Source organism: Centroberyx affinis, unplaced genomic scaffold (genome assembly GCF_046629955.1).
Source record: "Centroberyx affinis isolate AG114_WGS23_722 - 3 ecotype Tasmania unplaced genomic scaffold, CSIRO-AGI_Caff_v1 ptg000225l_1, whole genome shotgun sequence".
Lineage (NCBI taxonomy): Eukaryota > Metazoa > Chordata > Actinopteri > Beryciformes > Berycidae > Centroberyx > Centroberyx affinis.
In genome coordinates, this window is record NW_027278912.1 from 90610 (window position 1) to 106842 (window position 16233).

Consider the following 16233-nt stretch of genomic DNA (forward strand, 5'->3'; position numbering starts at 1 on the left):
GATATGGGACAACACGATAAAATGGCACAGACACGGTTAGAATAGACTTTTGGAAAGGTTTGGTATGTCATAATTCAAATTTGACTGTGATATATAGATATATAATATATCAGAGTATATATCAGAGGTGGACCAGATCTCCATATGTCAGCAAACCCATATATCAGTTTAACCCAAGTCACAATCAACCAAGCACAAAACAAATCGCCCCCCCTAACCTTTCCTAGCCACACCCACTAACCCGTGGCCCCTCTTGTCTCCGTCCCACCTCCAGACCTGATGACCGAGATGATGGACATGTCCAGCGACCTGGTGGGCTCGGGCATCCCCTTCCTGGACTACCGGATGTACGCCGAGCGCATCTTCTTCCCGGGCCACCGGGAGTCGCCGCTGCGGCGGGACCTGGACGTCCAGGAGTGCCGCCGGCAGACGGTGGAGCAGGGCCTGGTGCAGCTGTCCAACCTGCTCAACAGCAAACTCTTCCTCACCAAGGTAGTCATCATCGGGACAACCAAAGAAACCATAGAGCGACGTGAAACATTTGCTGTCGTTTGCCTTCGTCGCTCACGCCCCTCTTCCTTCTCCCTCCCTCCCTCCCCCCCAGTTCATCCACACTCTGGAGAGCCAGCGGACGTTCTCTCCCAGAGACCGGGCCTACGTGGCGTCCCTGCTGACGGTGGCGCTGCACGGCAAGCTGGAGTATTTCACCGACATCCTCAAAACCCTGCTCAACGACCTGGTGGAGCAGTATGTGGCCAAGAACCCCAAACTCATGCTGAGACGGTAAGAGGAGGAACGAGGGCGTCGGTCTCTGTTTTGGTGTCTTTACCGACTCTCCCCTTGCAGTGTAACTGTGTAGCTGTGATATGTAGTTTGACGTTGTGTCGTCCCGCTCTGCAGGACGGAGACGGTGGTGGAGAAGCTGCTGACCAACTGGATGTCCATCTGCCTCTACGCCTTCCTCAGGGTCAGTCCAAAAAATATTACAACCACAAAAAAAAAAGACAAATTCCTCCATAAAATGATTGCCGGCTCAGAAAGCTGACTGATGACTGGAAAAAGAAACATTTGATCAGGACTTGAAGACTGGAAGATTTGCTCCCAGTGTGAATGTGTGGATGTGTGTGAATGTGAAGCAGGGTGTTGCTGCACTATAGTATGGAGCTCAGTCGACTTTCCCTGGATGCATAAAGGTTAAAGAAAATAAGATGTTTTGCTGAAATAAACATCCATCATATAATATTTTCCCCTGCAGTAGAGCGTTTTTTGGAAAGAAACCCTCTCACTTCATTCCAATATGGGAATCCACCTTGATGTCTGCTTGTCAGATTCAGATGACTGAGTTTGGCTACTTTACTCATCAGTTAACCGATGAGTAAGCCAGCTAGGGAGCTTTGAAGACAAATGTATCAAGCTAGTGTAACTTTTAAATGGCAGAGTGTGTGCACTCTAAATGTCAAAACACTGGCATTTGTCGAGTGCCAAGAGAAGCTTTCCGTGGAAATATTCCCATGCAGAGTAAAGGTTGTTGTAAAAAAGTCAATCTCCTAGAGTCAAGAGTTGAAGACTTTCGTTCCAAAATGTGATATCCACCATTTGCAAAAAAGCAACTACACTGTTGTAGTGTTTGGTTGGAATGAAAACCTGCATACTCTTGGGCCTCTATGACGCACAGTTGAGAATCACTGCCAATTGTGTGTGTGTGTGTGTGTTTCCTGTGCAGGACTCAGCTGGGGAGTCTCTCTACATGCTGTTCAGGGCCATAAAGCACCAGGTGGATAAAGGGCCGGTGGACGCCGTGACCGGCAAGGCCAAGTACACGCTCAACGACAACCGGCTGCTACGAGAGGACGTGGAGTACAAGACCCTGGTGGGGAGAGCGCACAGCAACACACACACACACACACACACACACTCACACACACACTCTAAACTCTGTCTTTCTAACGCTCCTCCTCTCTCCCTCGCCTCCAGACTCTGAATGTGTTGATGCAGGGCGGCGGGGTGAACGAGACCCAGCCGCTGCCCTCCAAGGTGCTGGACTGCGACACCATCACCCAGGTCAAAGAGAAACTACTGGACCAGGTCTATAAGGGCACCTCCTTCTCCCACCGGCCGCACACCGACTCGCTGGACCTGGGTGAGCCCTCCCTCTCGCCACACACACACTCACATATGCAGAGTTCATTTTGGCTACGTTCGCACTGCGGGTCTTCATGGTCCAATCATATACAGTATATCTATTCGTATCTATTCTAGGATGTATGACAGTCGTCTCAGGTGAATGACAACATTTCCTTGTCAGATGTGAGGGAATAAATCCGAACAGCTGCAGTGTGAATGTAGCTTAGTGGCTGGTGTTCCCTTTACATTTATCTAGCTGTGCTCGCCCCCTACAGCTAGGAAAATGTAAATACAATGGAAATTCATCATCTGGCCTTATTGCTCCTCCCGCCACCCCAAAACGATAACAGCTATAATTGCAATTAGACAACAATTGTTCTAATTTCATGATCTAAATATCAAAATATTATCATTAAACTGCAATATGTGGGATTAATCCTGGAGCAGACCAAGAAGTGGACCTTGGTCTCAGAGCTAGAATTACCCCCACATCTATAAAGCACTGATTCAGCATCCCTAAAGAGGAGGATCCAGTCTGTAAAAGTGTTTTTGTCAGCCAAAGACTTACACTGTCCTTGTCCAAGTTGAATCCCTCTCTGTTGACACCCACAAGCACACACGCACACACCCACACACACACACACACACACACACACACCGAGCTGACGGTCTAGCTGTTGTGTGTTTGGTTCAGAGTGGAGGTCCGGCGTCGCTGGCCACCTCATCCTGTCAGACGAGGACTTGACGTCTGTGGTCCAGGGCAACTGGAAACGCCTCAACACCCTGCAACACTACAAGGTCAGTACACTGGCTTCACAAACCCAGTTAACACTACTCTAACGCTTTGTCAGGGTGTGAATAATGAAGAGACACAAAGACTCACTGTACTAGTTGGAGTGGAAGGAGAGCAAATGCTATCTTTCAGGCTGTTTGGATAGGCTTGACTTCCTCGATAAGCCGTTGTGGTTGTATAATGCTACTGGATCATTTGTGTTGTTCACCAGGTCCCGGATGGTGCGACGGTGGCACTCGTCCCTCGCCACACCAAACACATCCACCACGACAACCACGACTACGTGGCAGGAGAGAGTGAGTTCCTTTAACACACTTTATAGATCACCTTCTCTACTACAAATCCCTTTTACTTGTTTTTTTTTTATAATACCTGAACCTAAACTAAGCAACTAGCAGCAAACCTTTTGGATCTCTAATAAAGGTTTTAAAAAAAACAAAAAAAACCCAACTTTGCAGAGACGCCGATGCTGGAGGATGCCGACGAGGGCGGGGTGAGGCTGTGGCATCTGGTGAAGGCCAGCGAGGAGCCGGAGCTGCCCAAACACCGGAGGGGGAGCCTGAGGGAGAGAGAGAGGGCCAAGGCCATACCAGAGATCTACCTGACCCGCCTGCTGTCCATGAAGGTAGGCTGGAGGGACACACACACACACACACACACACACACACACATACACAAGCTAGGCTTAATCTCTAGCCAATGCTTCAAAATACTTTATTTGAATTCTGTTGCACTGAGTGAGTAAGCAAGTTTTAAATTAACAGACAGAACCTGATTTTACACATGAAAAAGCATTGAAAACATGCAGGGTGGCATATTTCTATGAAAGATGTACAGTACTGTGCAAAAGTCTTAGGCACCCAAGAGTTTTTATATAAATTGTGTCTTAGATGTTTATTCATTTTTTTCTGCATTAGTGTGTCAGTAGACTGCTCTTTATAGTGCATTTTTTGATATTTAGAAACTTTTCATTTAATTATTTTTGAAAGCATCTTCACTTTACTGTTTTTCTTTTACATGTGCCTAAGACTTTTGCACAGTACTGTATATTAACTATTTTGGCCAGTAAAAATGAGTTTTACTAGCCCTTGGTAGGAGAGCCATAAAGTTAAATTCAAACACTGATTGCAAAAATAAAAAAAAGAAAATTTGGTGTGTTTCCATCAACAGTCTTTCAAGAATTGATTAGTATGGGGCAAGTTGTTACACTGATGTTGACTCCTGCACTCATTGACTATGGGTCTCATCGTCACTTTTGGATGTCCCTCCCTGTCCACAGGGGACGCTGCAGAAGTTCGTGGACGACCTGTTCACGGTGATCCTCAGCACCAGCCGCCCCGTCCCGCTGGCCGTCAAGTACTTCTTCGACCTGCTGGACGACCAGGCGGGCCACCACGGCATCTCCGACCCCGAGACCATCCACATCTGGAAGACCAACAGGTATATATATACACGCATGTATAATGGTATATGGCTATTTAGGTCTACTGTTACTCAAGTGGAATGACGGCCAGTGAGAGGAACCAAAGAGGGAATAAAACACTGAAATTCTAACGTCTCCTCCGTGTCTCCAGTCTCCCGCTGCGCTTCTGGATCAACATCGTGAAGAACCCCCAGTTCATCTTCGACGTCCAGGCGTCGGACCACGTGGACGCCGTGCTCTCCGTCATCGCCCAGACCTTCATGGACTCCTGCACCATCGCCGAACACAAGCTGGGACGGGTGAGAGCTTGAGCCGGGGTGGCCGGGTTCTTCAGCACGCGGTCACAAGTACCGTAACTGTGCATCTAGCTCCGTTAAGTGGAGCGTCTTCACCCAAAAACCCCCTTGTCCCATTCTCTCTCTCTCTCTCTCTCTTTCACCAGGATTCCCCCATCAACAAGCTGCTGTATGCCAGAGACATTCCCCGCTACAAGCAGATGGTAGAAAGGTCGGTACAGCTTTACAGCTCTAGCCCATAAAAGTCTCTCATATTCATGGCTCAGTATTTCAAAAAATGCTGATGATTGCATCCTCAAAAATGCTGTTCAGTCACAAGTTTAATTTTGAATAATAATTTTATTATGTTTTACTATTATATTATATTTACCTCCTATTCTTGTGTTTTTATCGTTCGCCGCCTTCTTGATTTGACTTATATTTTGAGTGTGATATTTGCTTTTATTGGATTTCCAGAGCACTTTGTAAACTGTTTTTCTTCTTCTTCTTCTTCTTCTTCTTCTTTCAGGTACTACGCTGACATCAGGCAGACCATCTCGGCCAGTGACCAGGAGATGAACTCTGCTCTGGCTGAACTGTCCAGGGTGAGTGGAGCCGGAGCCCCATGTTATTCGTTTTCACCAGTGGTGGAAGAAGTACTGAGATGTTTTACTTCAGTAAAAGTAGCAATACAACAATGTAAAGATACTCCATTACAAGTAAAAGTCCTGCATTCAAAATCTTACTTAAGTAAAAGTACATAAGTATTGGCAGCAAAATGTACTTAGAGTATCAAAGTAAACATACTCATTATGCAAACTGTCCCCATTTAGAGAGTTATATTTTTCATAAATTATTGGAATATTATTACTGATTTATTGACATACATGTACATGTAAGCAGCATTTTAAAGTTGTCAACGTGAAGTTAATCTTAACAATTTAGCTATACTTTGGGGTAGTCTAATTTATAACAATTCTATTTTATAGTTATTTTATAAAGATGATCAAATGTTTTAAATATAAAATATTGATCTGAAAAGTAACTAGTAACTATAGCTGTGAAATAAATGTAATGGCGTAAAAAGTACAATATTTCCCTCTAAAATGTAGTGGAGTATAAGTACAAAGTAGCATAAAATGGAAATACTCAAGTAAAGTACAAGTACCTCAAAATTGTACTTAAGCACAGTACCTGAGTAAATGTACTTAGTTACTTTCCACCACTGGTTTTCACTGACTACAGTAGAGTCCGCAACATGGAAATGAAATGGAAATATACATCGATACACAGTGGGAAGTCTCACCTGCATGGCTCTGTGTTTCAGAATTACTCAGGAGAGCTGAATTACCTTGTGGCACTGCACGAGCTGTACAAGTACATCAACAAGTACTATGACCAGGTGGGTTTATCACTCAGCCTGAACCGGGCTTGTGTTAGTTTTTGTGTGTGTGTGTGTGTGTGTGTGTGTGCATGCCTCTTCTTTCATCAAAGATTTATGTGAGTAGAGTGAGTTCCGGTGGGTTTACTCCCCACTAAATCCCTGCCTACAGCAATAATGATTCTTCTTTTTTCTTGTGTTCGTCACCTCTATCCCCTCACCTTTCCCCTCACCTTTCCCCTTTTCCTCCTCATCTCTCCATCCCTCCGTCGTCGTCTTCATCTTCATCTTCATCTTCATCCTCCCGTCAGATCATCACCGCGCTGGAGGAGGACACCACGGCCCAGAAGATGCAGCTGGGCTACCGGCTTCAGCAGATCGCCGCCGCCGTGGAGAATAAGGTCACCGACTTGTGACGGAGGAACCCGCCGGCGGCAGACGGGGTGGGGGGGGGGGTGGGGAGGGTTGGGTGGGGGGGGTGGAGGTGAAGGGGGACCAAATCAAATGACACGCACCCCGCATGGTTTTAAACCGTAAGGAGGAGGAGGAGCGGACGGACCGGGGGGGAGGAGACTCTTCTGTCTGAGGAGGGAAAGGTCGGGTTGGAGAAACAAGGATTTGGAAGATTCACGTCCAAGTTCACAACTCAGCACCCCCCCCCCACCCCCCCCTTTTTTTTTTTTTTTTTCTCCTCCTCTGTTTTTTTTTTTTTCCGGCAAAGGGAGCATCGCAAATTTAGGCCCCCCCATGTACTCTCCGGAGCCACGATAAGAGAGGTGCGAGAGATTCCGTTTTTCCCGCCACCTCCTCCTCCTCCTCCTCCTCCTCCTCTTCGTTGAAGTTTGGAGGAAAAGTGTTCAAGTGTTTCCGTCTCGATACGACGTGCTGGAGTTCAGACTGTCTAAACGCTAACCCGACTTGAAGACTGATTTTTATGTCAATGTTTTCCTTCTCCGGTGTGTTTTTTTTTTTTTTCTCCGGCGATGTCGGTGCATTTTAAAGAGGTACCTCTCTTACGCCTTTGTGTGCTTGTCGTTGCTGTTAGGGGTCAAAAGTCTTTCCCTCTCCCTTTCTTTCTTTCTGTGTGTGTGCGTGCGTATGGTGATCTGTATCTGTAACCCACATGGCCTCGGTCTTCAAGCCGCATCTTCACACTGCTATCCACACAGTCATCTGAAATGCGTGACTTTTTCTGTCATGATACCCTGAGTCACATTTCTCTTCATCTGCCATTTGAAACATATGACGCCTGCCCTTGCAAAATGATATTAAAGTAAATCCAACTATGGAATATAAATTATTAGTTATCGTACAACCCTTGTTTACATTTTGGAGGATGTAGTCGTCTGTGTTTTGGAAATATTAAGAACTGAACTTAAAGAGTGACTAAACCCCAAACCCAAATCTGTGTAAAGCCTCACATCTAATAGTAAAAAAAAAACATGCTACTGAAAACGCCATCTGCTATTGGCTGATCTTTTTGAAGTGATGTCATCTTCTATAGAGGACAACAGGTGGTGACATCACCTGGCACCAAAGATTAGCCAATAGCAGCATGCTTTTCACCATTAGATGTCAGGCTTTACACAGATGTGGGTTTGGGGGTTTACTTAACTCTTTACAGGTAACAGGTTTTCCTCTAAAATGGAAATGTGTTTTGGACTGAAACCTTCACAGCATTTGTTTCTATAATCCCCTTTATTTTGAGTCCAGTTACTTACAGGAGTTTCACAAGTTATTGCCACTCTCTACCTCAGCCTACTGTGCTGCATCAACTAAATACTCTTGGGTGGGATGTTTTGTTTTTTTTGTTTTTTTTCCGTTTCAGCACCACAGCTCACGTTCTAACCAGCTATCGCCACCAGTACGGCAGCACAGCACATATCCGTCCTACTAAGGATACGTGGCATATGATGCATATACAGTAACAAAACTCTAAACATTCTCATTTGCACCTGTACACACCCTGTGTACACACACACGCAGACACATTTCACCCGATCCAGACATTTCTAGTCGATCATTTCTGTGCTTTTTTTTCAGTCATAAAGTGCAGCGAGAACGATTGGCATTTTTAAGGTACTGAGTGAGTGACGGTTTACTTCGGCTTCTGCTTTCGTTTCTTGCTTTTATACTTGCTCGTGTTGATGTTTCTGTAGTGTAAAAGTCACTGGAAAGACGGCGGAGGAGAGACGAAGCAAAAATCCTCGCATGAAGATGCTCGAGTGGAATCCGTGTGTGCACCACCGTGTTTTATTGTGTAATTCATCCCTGTTTCCATTTTGTTGTTTTAACATTCCTTTTTTTTTTAGGTTTTGAACAAGGAACAATGTGTTGAATCATGCTTGACCTTGTTCTGCTCCAAGCCAAGGCCACGGTACTTCTTGAAATTTTTGGCAGTCACATCATCGTTGGTTTCTGTACAAGGTGACACTGCTTTATGTGCTGGCATCTACCTGGCATTTTGCCCCCCCCCTAGTGGAAATTGATTATGTATTGAGCACACTGCTGTTTTTTTTTTTATTTGCCTGATGGAGTGTATTGTCTCACTGGTTCAGTAGGTGTAGTTCATCCTCTTTTCACACTGTTCTGGTTTCTGTTGGAGCAAGGAGGCTTTCCATACACATTTTAGGTGATCAAGTGGTAAACTTCATGTACCAGAGAAGCTTTCCGACGCATCTGAGCTGGTGTGTTTGCTGATGTATGCCCGAACTCGTTTAAAGGACAAAGACTGGGGCCGCGCTCTTGGCCTTCTTCGTGGTTCGTGACCAAAAAAAAACAGACGAGACAGCGGAAAGGATTATCTTTAAACAACCGCTGTCCTATTTGAAGTGTGTGAGGTGGATCAGCTTTGGGCCTTCAGTAGTGGTGTGTGTCATTTCCAGGTGCAGCCTCAGCATGCCAGAATGTAGCCCATAGGTTTCTCACTACAGTACTTAACACACAAGCAATTAATGACTCATTTGTATGGATGGTTCGTTGTGTCCTATGCTTTGCAGATGCAGTGCAGATGGGTATGAAAGCCCAGTGATGGTTGAGGCAGGCCATTTGAGGGAAAACTGTAACTATGTTGTTAGGCTGTATAAATTCGGCGATGTAGAGCAGGCTCTGCAAGGAGCAATTTTAAGGATGTTTCTTATTTTGCGTGTTAATATCATTGTACATAATGATTTAATAATGTAACTGTAGTGATTTAACCTGTTTAATAAGAGAGTGCAAATTCTCACAGATGGCGATGTAATAAAGTATTCATAAAATTATATCTGTGCTGTATTTTTCTGAGTGAGACCATAATCATCAGCAACACCATCATTAATATTAAACCCCTCAAGATTTTCATTTCTACGTGATCTTATTTGGGTTTTGGAAACGGTAGTGATTTGTAGTATTTGTAGTTGGAGCCCTGTATTGCTGCATGGACAGGATGCTACTGGGTGACGGTATCCGGTAAAATCCCAACACAATTTCGTGTCCAAAATGGAGTAAAGACGCCGAAAGACAGTACTCCCATCTCCCACTGAATGTCATTCTTCTATAAAATAAGAAATTGTTTTGTCGCAGTTGAAAAGGAAGACAGAGGACCTCCAGAAATTGCAGACAAATCGTCATCGGCATTCCTGCTGTCAAGCTAGCTGCGCAGAACAGGTAACTGGTAACCTGCGTTAGCTTAAGTTAGCTAACACGGCCAATGGTAGCTAATGCTAGCTAAGTTAGCTTGCTAGCTTTAGACAAGTAACTAGCAGCTGTTTGGTAAATATTATGAAGAGTACCTGTGTTTATTAACTTCCAGAAATGTGTTATTACTTTATGCATTTTGGTGCCATTGATGCTGGGTGCGAGTATAGTTTGTTATTGAGATATTAGCCTAACGCTAAGTGGAAGCTAGCACACGTTAGCTAACGTTACGGGTGGTTATTTTGTTTTCATTGACATTTCAGGAGTGTTGTTGCCTAGTTAGTTGGCAAGCGAACAGGCTAACAGTTAGCCCCCACCTAAATAGTACGTCTTCTTGTACAACTAACTCAGTGCTTCTTTTGTTACGCTAGATGTTAAGTTATACGACTTTTGTATCCAAGTTCAGTTAGCTTTAGCTCCAATGATGATCCGTTATCTCTTGGAGAGAACGTAACGGTATCCATTCAAAATGTTGTCAATTTAATACGAACCTTCCGCAAAACGGGAGAACCTGAATTCAAAAGTGTAACGAATCGTTACCAGCCAGTCTTCAATTCGGCATACATTCAGTACACCAAACGGCACTTATTTCAAGAAAATTTCAACTTTTAAAAGCTGCTCAGCTCCTATTCCTACAATGTTTGTTCCACCAAAACACACCATGGAGGGCGGTAGTGAGGCGTGTGAAATAATTGTACAATTTTAGTTTTTATTGAAATTAAGTGTTGCTTTGTGAATCACTGGTATGCCGAAATTACCAGAAGACCCTAACGATTCGTTAAAGGTCTCAAATCCTATTCTGAGGGGTGCGCAGCTTTTGCTATACGCAAGGCAGTATTAAAATGCCGGATGGAATGGCATTTTAATACTGCTTTGAAATGGAGTTTGGTTTCTCTCCATGCACGACAGAACAGGACTACATTTGCTACCTAGTTAATGTGATGTGTTCAAAGGCACGCAGAATACAGGCACCTGTTTCTACCCAAATTACTGTTAACTGCAAATACATGCAGGGATCGCACAGATAATTAAACTGCAATTTTGATGCACAAGTAGTTTCCATTGTGGATCCAAGTAACATTTCATTTGTTCATCTGACGTTCAACATCTGGGTCCAGTACTGTGCGAGGTGTTGAGTGTTTTCTTTCCCCGTTGCAGCTCAGAATGGAGCCGTCGGAGCAGTCGGGCCCAGACTCGGGCTCTCAGGATGTCAACCCCGTGTTCCTGCAGCAGCTGAGAGAGCTGGACATCCCAGAGGAGGCAGCCAAACAGGTGGGACAGCACACCGCTTCATCACATCATAGACTTAATGGCTACGTCTGCATGCACACTGAGTCAGTCTAAACCCGATGAAGGCAATACTCTGACTAAATTGCCATGTAAACACCTTCATCTGATTACCTTAATTGGATTAAAGTCTTAATCATTAGACCGTAAGTGTAACCCAGTTAACACACCCACATTTCTGCTCAATCTTTGGATTTATTGGGGCACGTAAACACCTTTTTGTCTGTATTGTTTTTTTGTTTTTTTTTATGTTGCATGGCATGAAGGTCTCCACAGCAATCTGGATAAACATGGCTAACAACATGGCGCAGTGCAGCAGACTGACAAGCAGTGGTAACAAACAGTCACCTTTGCAGTGATGAAGAAACCCTTTGTTAAACCAAACGAAAGAATTGATTGATTGTGTCCATGTTTCCAGGAATAAACACAGTTTCTGGCTATCTGTTCTCCTGCCAATGGTTTAGGTAGCCAAGTGTTCTACTGAGCTTGCACAGACTATGATAACCAGTGTATAATATGTTAACATGCGTCAGAATCACAAATATCTGCTGTTGAAAGGTCATCTGTGCCTTATCTGAGTTTCTCATATCCGGAATAAGGGCTTATCTAGGTTGTTGTAAAAGGGATATGGCGCATACATCCACCACCTCAAAACCACAATGCCTGAATATCCCAAATATTAAGGGAATATTAATGTGTGCATGTAAACGTAGCCACTATTTCAATCTTCTTCCACCTTAAGACACTGTGGGAGGTGTTAGTGAGCAGCATGACCCAGTTCTAAAAGTTGAGATTTTGTTGAAATAAGCAATGACATTTTATTTTTTTCCAGGCGCTCCTGCACACTCGGAACGTGTCTGCCGAGGAGGCGGCCATGTACTACTTCAACAAGCTGGAGAATGAGGTGCCCATAAGATAGCCTTAGTCCCCACAGGTACACCTTGGTACATTAGGCCTGCTGGAGTTTTGTCCAAGCCAATGCTCAGTGTCTCTCTCCCTGTCTGCTCTGACCCTCAGGAGGAAGGAGACGACGACCTCATGTTCAAGATGGTGTTCGTGGTGAACATGGACCTGGCCATGGGTGTGGGAAAGGTCAGTACGGTGACCCTTAAAGCGAAACGTACATGTTTTTCCCGGGACATCCGAGACAGCTAGAGACAAGAGAGCTAAGATTTTCTTGAAGACAAATCCTGGAGCTGAAATGGAAGACCCAAAAACAGTAGCCAGGGTGTTTTTAAGATGTCCATACATTTTATAACTTCAAATTGTTGTAATTACAGTACAGCCTATCTCCAATTTTCCATTTCCCCCCTTAATATGAATAAAAGCCTACCAGGTTCTCTGCGTTACTGCTACAAGGCTTAATTATATGTACTTTTCTTTTTTTTTCTTTTTAACTGTGGAGCCCACTTTCAGAACTGCTGAAAACCAACCATTCATCTTGACAGATTTCCATGTAGGTATGAATCTGTTTATGTGCCATGTGTTTGTGCAGGTGGCAGCCCAGGTCGGCCATGCTGCTGTTGGTTTGTACCAGGCTCTGCAGGAGAAGAACAGCTGGAGGGAGATGGCCTGGAAGTGGGATCATGGCGGGTAAGGCCTGTGTAGTTTGTTACCTGGAGAGCAGGCACACTGAATAATGGTATTAGTTCATATATGCTTTATTTCATATCCAGTTGTTCCTTGATGAGGTCAGTTTTTTGGCAAAGCCTGTATCAGAGGTGGGGATTGGAGCCACATGACTTGGACTCGAGTAACAATTTGAATTGCTTGGGACTTGACTTGATGCATGAAGAGAAGACTTGAGACTTGACTTGCTTTGACGACTTGAAAAGGTTTCTAAAGTCTTGACTTGAGATCTTGTGTTTGTGTAAATGACTTAGATTGAAAGTGATGAGATTTGTTCCAGCAGACGACTGAATTTAAAATCCGTTTTCTGAATTTGTATGGAATGACTTAATTTATTGAAGTTGAAACTGATTATAGAAATCAAAGTCATGATGCTCTTACCAAGTTTTTAACCTATTAAAACCATATTGCATTGAAAAGTCCTGGATATCTAGTTCGATAGCATCAACATTAGGGCTACAGCAAATGATTATTTTGATAACCTATTAATCTGAGAATTATAACCGTTAACGGATTAATCATTTCAAGCGGAAGCCTTAATGGGTCATAATAAAAATATTGCATCAAAAGCTATTTCATAGGCTTGAGTATCGGTGATGACAAATTGACAACAGGAATACAATTTGGTCATTCTTAATTGTCAACACTGTCGATAATGTTGAATAAATGTTTGATCCCTTATCAGCATCGATGATGAAAATGTAAGTGGATGTTGTGTTGATGCAGAGCCAAGAAGGTGGTGGTCCAGGGCACCAACATGGCTCATCTACTGGAGCTGCAGGCCCTGGCCATGAGCCTCAGCCTGCCCACCTACCTGGTCCAGGACGCAGGCCTCACCCAGGTCAGAGAACCGCACTCATGTTTTATGCCTGTCACACCACATCATCGTGTTCCCGCTACAGAGCTAAAACATGGACATAACTAGCTTCTTTCTGCCTTCTACTGTAATTCTCCCATTAAACCTGATTGGGAAACTATTAGAAAAATGGTATAGCGCTTCAACATCAAACAGTGAGACTGTGTTTCTTTGCAAATACTCACGGAGCTCACTGTATTCAAGACTGGGATATGGTAAAAATTCTACATGGCACAATTTCCCCATAACAAAACATATTTGACAATATCTGAAATTTTAAAATACACCTGTCGTTTCATATTGAGCACTCGATATGAGCAAAGCCCGGACATATTAATTGTGTTACAAACATTACAGATAAACAGTAGACAGTATTTTGGTCGTTGTCCAATATTGTTGTTATTGTTAATTAAATGAGCCATTGACTAGAAACATGTAGGATACCAAGGGTTTACAGGAGTAGTAGTCAAACTTCATATAAAAAAAAAATCTTTACTAGTTAATTAAACTGGGACTAATTTAACTTCACTGTTATTTCAATGATTTGAAGAAAGGATAGTAAGAGAATGGTATAGGAATATCTATTCTCATCCTAGCTTCTCCCCAGTGTTATCTCCCCATTTACAGTATAAACAGTTGTCCAGCTCTCTACCAAATCATATTCAACTACAAAAGTCAGATGAAATCTTAATGTGGATCTAATTTACGTGAAAACATTTGGGCAACCCCAAACACTTGGAACCCAGGTACTAAACCCCCCCCCCCCCCGGCGGTCTTTGGCAGGTGGAGGCAGGCTCCCGCACCGTCCTGGCCATCATGGGCGAGGAGGAGATGGTGAACAACGTCACTGGAAGTCTGAAGCTGCTCTGAGGGACTCGACCCCACAGCGGAGAGGCACGGCTCTGCAGTGCCACTCAGGCGACCAGCAGAGGGCGGCGTCCCCCCGGCGGCAGGGAGGGTCTCGGCATGCAAGAGCGCAACAACAACCTTAACACAAAAAAAAAAGAAGAAAAAAAAAAGAGGAAAACAAGACATGTCCCAACACCAGACGACAAACACACTTGGCCATTTTTTTCCCCCCTTTCATTCTTTGTCTGAGCCGCTGAGTCGGCCACTGAGAGCAGCAGGGGAAAGGGACCGGTTCCTCACAGAGGGACGAGTTGAAGGCAGTTAAACACATTTTTCCTGTTGACCTTTCTCTTTTTCAAACGGGGACTTAGTTTGGCTAGTGTTAGAGGCAGGTCATCTATATAGAGGAGAGCCATATCCAAGTTTTAACACTAATTTAAAACCCATCTCATCTGTTAAGTTTCCCAGTTTCAGATATGAAGGAGACAATGCAAGCATAGAACATAGCATTTTGGTGGTTGTCCAATATTGTTGTTATTGTTCTTCAAGGAGCAACGTATTGTAACACATTATATAATTGTAATAAAACCCATAACAGATGTAGGATCTCCCTGTGGAAGTAAGTTACTACTCCTCAGTGAAGGGTAACCGATTAACTGATGATATGTGAACATTCATTTTTGATGTTTAAATGATATTGTGTCTGTATGCAACTGTTCTCCCAAAGATCCCTATCCTATAGAATCAATAACATTACTTATTGTTAAATGGCTATATTTTGTTTACATATGCCTGTTAAGGCCATATACTGTATAATCTGTGGTGTGCCATCCTTAACGTTCTGTACAGTTACTGGACTTTGTTGCATTGTTTTTTCTTTATGCAAAAGAAAAAACTTCTTCTCTTCTGAGCTTCTCTCAGTTATAATTCCTGGATTTCATGGTAGAATTTGAGGGTGAGTGAGGAATGTTGTTGGAGTGAAAATTGCTACTTGGTCAAGGCCTGTGCTGGGCCCAACTTTATGCACTCTGACTACCTATGGTGGATAAAGGCTGGTTTACAATAGTGAATTTTGTAAACTTTACAACTTGGGAGAGCAGAAATGTATTGCTAAAGAATGTGTGTATGACAATTGTGATGACTGGGTAAAAAGTCTTGCACAATAATAGTCAATGTATGAGCTGTTGTGTGTCCCCATGTCCTTATTTGCAGCACATAATACTACTTTGTGGGCATGAGATGCCACTCCACAAGTCTTACCCTAATGTAGATTGTATTTTATTTTTAACACAAATCTTTAAAAAAAAATGGCAGTGTCACGCATGCGATATGAAATGTATATATGCTAAGAGACCATGGGAATCCCATAGCCGTATCCATTTTAATAACATGTACAAACTTTGATACCTCCTGTGTTATACCATCATTTGTTTGAGTGTTTCAGACCATGGAGACAATTAAAATGCCTCCAGACCAACTGATAAAGCTGATTTGTGTTTTTACCCTACAGGTACTAGCATACAAACTATGCAAATGAAATGGATGCGTTACATGACTGTGAGTGCTGCCCGCGTGGGGGAGGGTTGAGTAGTGCTATGGTGCAGTGCTCGGCTAGCCGGGCCTTATGATATGACATTGCTTTTTCACCGCAGTATAATGGCAGCATTGTGAAATACGGCCTTGGTCTGCCAGAGAATGTTTGCTGGGAAACTTGGAAACTGTCCTTCGACAAGAAATCTCATGACGTGCCCTCTTAAATCAAGCTAATCCTGTTTTAACCGAGCAACACCCAGAGAACATGCTCGAAAAAAGCGATTAGAAAACGGATAGCCCTGGTCTTCAGTTCTGTGGCGGAGTCATTTTGGAAACCGTTGTAAAATACATGAAAAACCATTTAATATCACCACCGCCTGATAATGAAAGATTTATTGCGTTCTTGTA

General features: G+C 43.6%; 2 protein-coding genes across 2 annotated transcripts in view; both read left to right on the top strand.

Moving 5' to 3' along the window:
* The window catches only part of LOC139663455 (plexin-B1-like), a 78330-nt gene extending 71891 nt beyond the window's left edge, over window positions 1-6439 (top strand). The window contains exons 26-39 of the mRNA XM_071542137.1: window positions 275-492; window positions 605-783; window positions 901-967; window positions 1724-1870; window positions 1975-2140; window positions 2819-2922; window positions 3129-3213; window positions 3376-3542; window positions 4197-4357; window positions 4492-4639; window positions 4783-4847; window positions 5145-5220; window positions 5943-6017; window positions 6308-6439. Coding sequence (XP_071398238.1) covers window positions 275-492; window positions 605-783; window positions 901-967; window positions 1724-1870; window positions 1975-2140; window positions 2819-2922; window positions 3129-3213; window positions 3376-3542; window positions 4197-4357; window positions 4492-4639; window positions 4783-4847; window positions 5145-5220; window positions 5943-6017; window positions 6308-6412 — 1763 coding nt within the window. The 3' untranslated portion in view covers window positions 6413-6439. The remainder of the gene's footprint in view (window positions 1-274; window positions 493-604; window positions 784-900; window positions 968-1723; window positions 1871-1974; window positions 2141-2818; window positions 2923-3128; window positions 3214-3375; window positions 3543-4196; window positions 4358-4491; window positions 4640-4782; window positions 4848-5144; window positions 5221-5942; window positions 6018-6307) is intronic.
* A 3035-nt stretch (window positions 6440-9474) lies between these two features.
* LOC139663464 (probable peptidyl-tRNA hydrolase 2) lies at window positions 9475-15914 on the top strand. Its single transcript, XM_071542149.1, has 7 exons — window positions 9475-9641; window positions 10830-10943; window positions 11791-11862; window positions 11976-12050; window positions 12454-12551; window positions 13314-13428; window positions 14227-15914. Exons 2-7 carry the CDS (start codon window positions 10836-10838, stop codon window positions 14311-14313), a joined length of 555 nt encoding a protein of 184 aa, XP_071398250.1. The 5' UTR covers window positions 9475-9641; window positions 10830-10835; the 3' UTR covers window positions 14314-15914.
* The last annotated feature ends 319 nt before the right edge of the window (window positions 15915-16233 follow it).

Coding starts and splice junctions, on each gene's coding strand:
- LOC139663464 (XM_071542149.1), top strand. CDS start 10,836: ATGGAGCCGTCGGAGCAGTCGGGCCCAGACTCGGGCTCTCAGGATGTC. Junction 10,944..11,790: donor CAGAGGAGGCAGCCAAACAG/GTGGGACAGCAC, acceptor ATTTTTTTCCAG/GCGCTCCTGCACACTCGGAA. Junction 11,863..11,975: donor TCAACAAGCTGGAGAATGAG/GTGCCCATAAGA, acceptor TCTGACCCTCAG/GAGGAAGGAGACGACGACCT.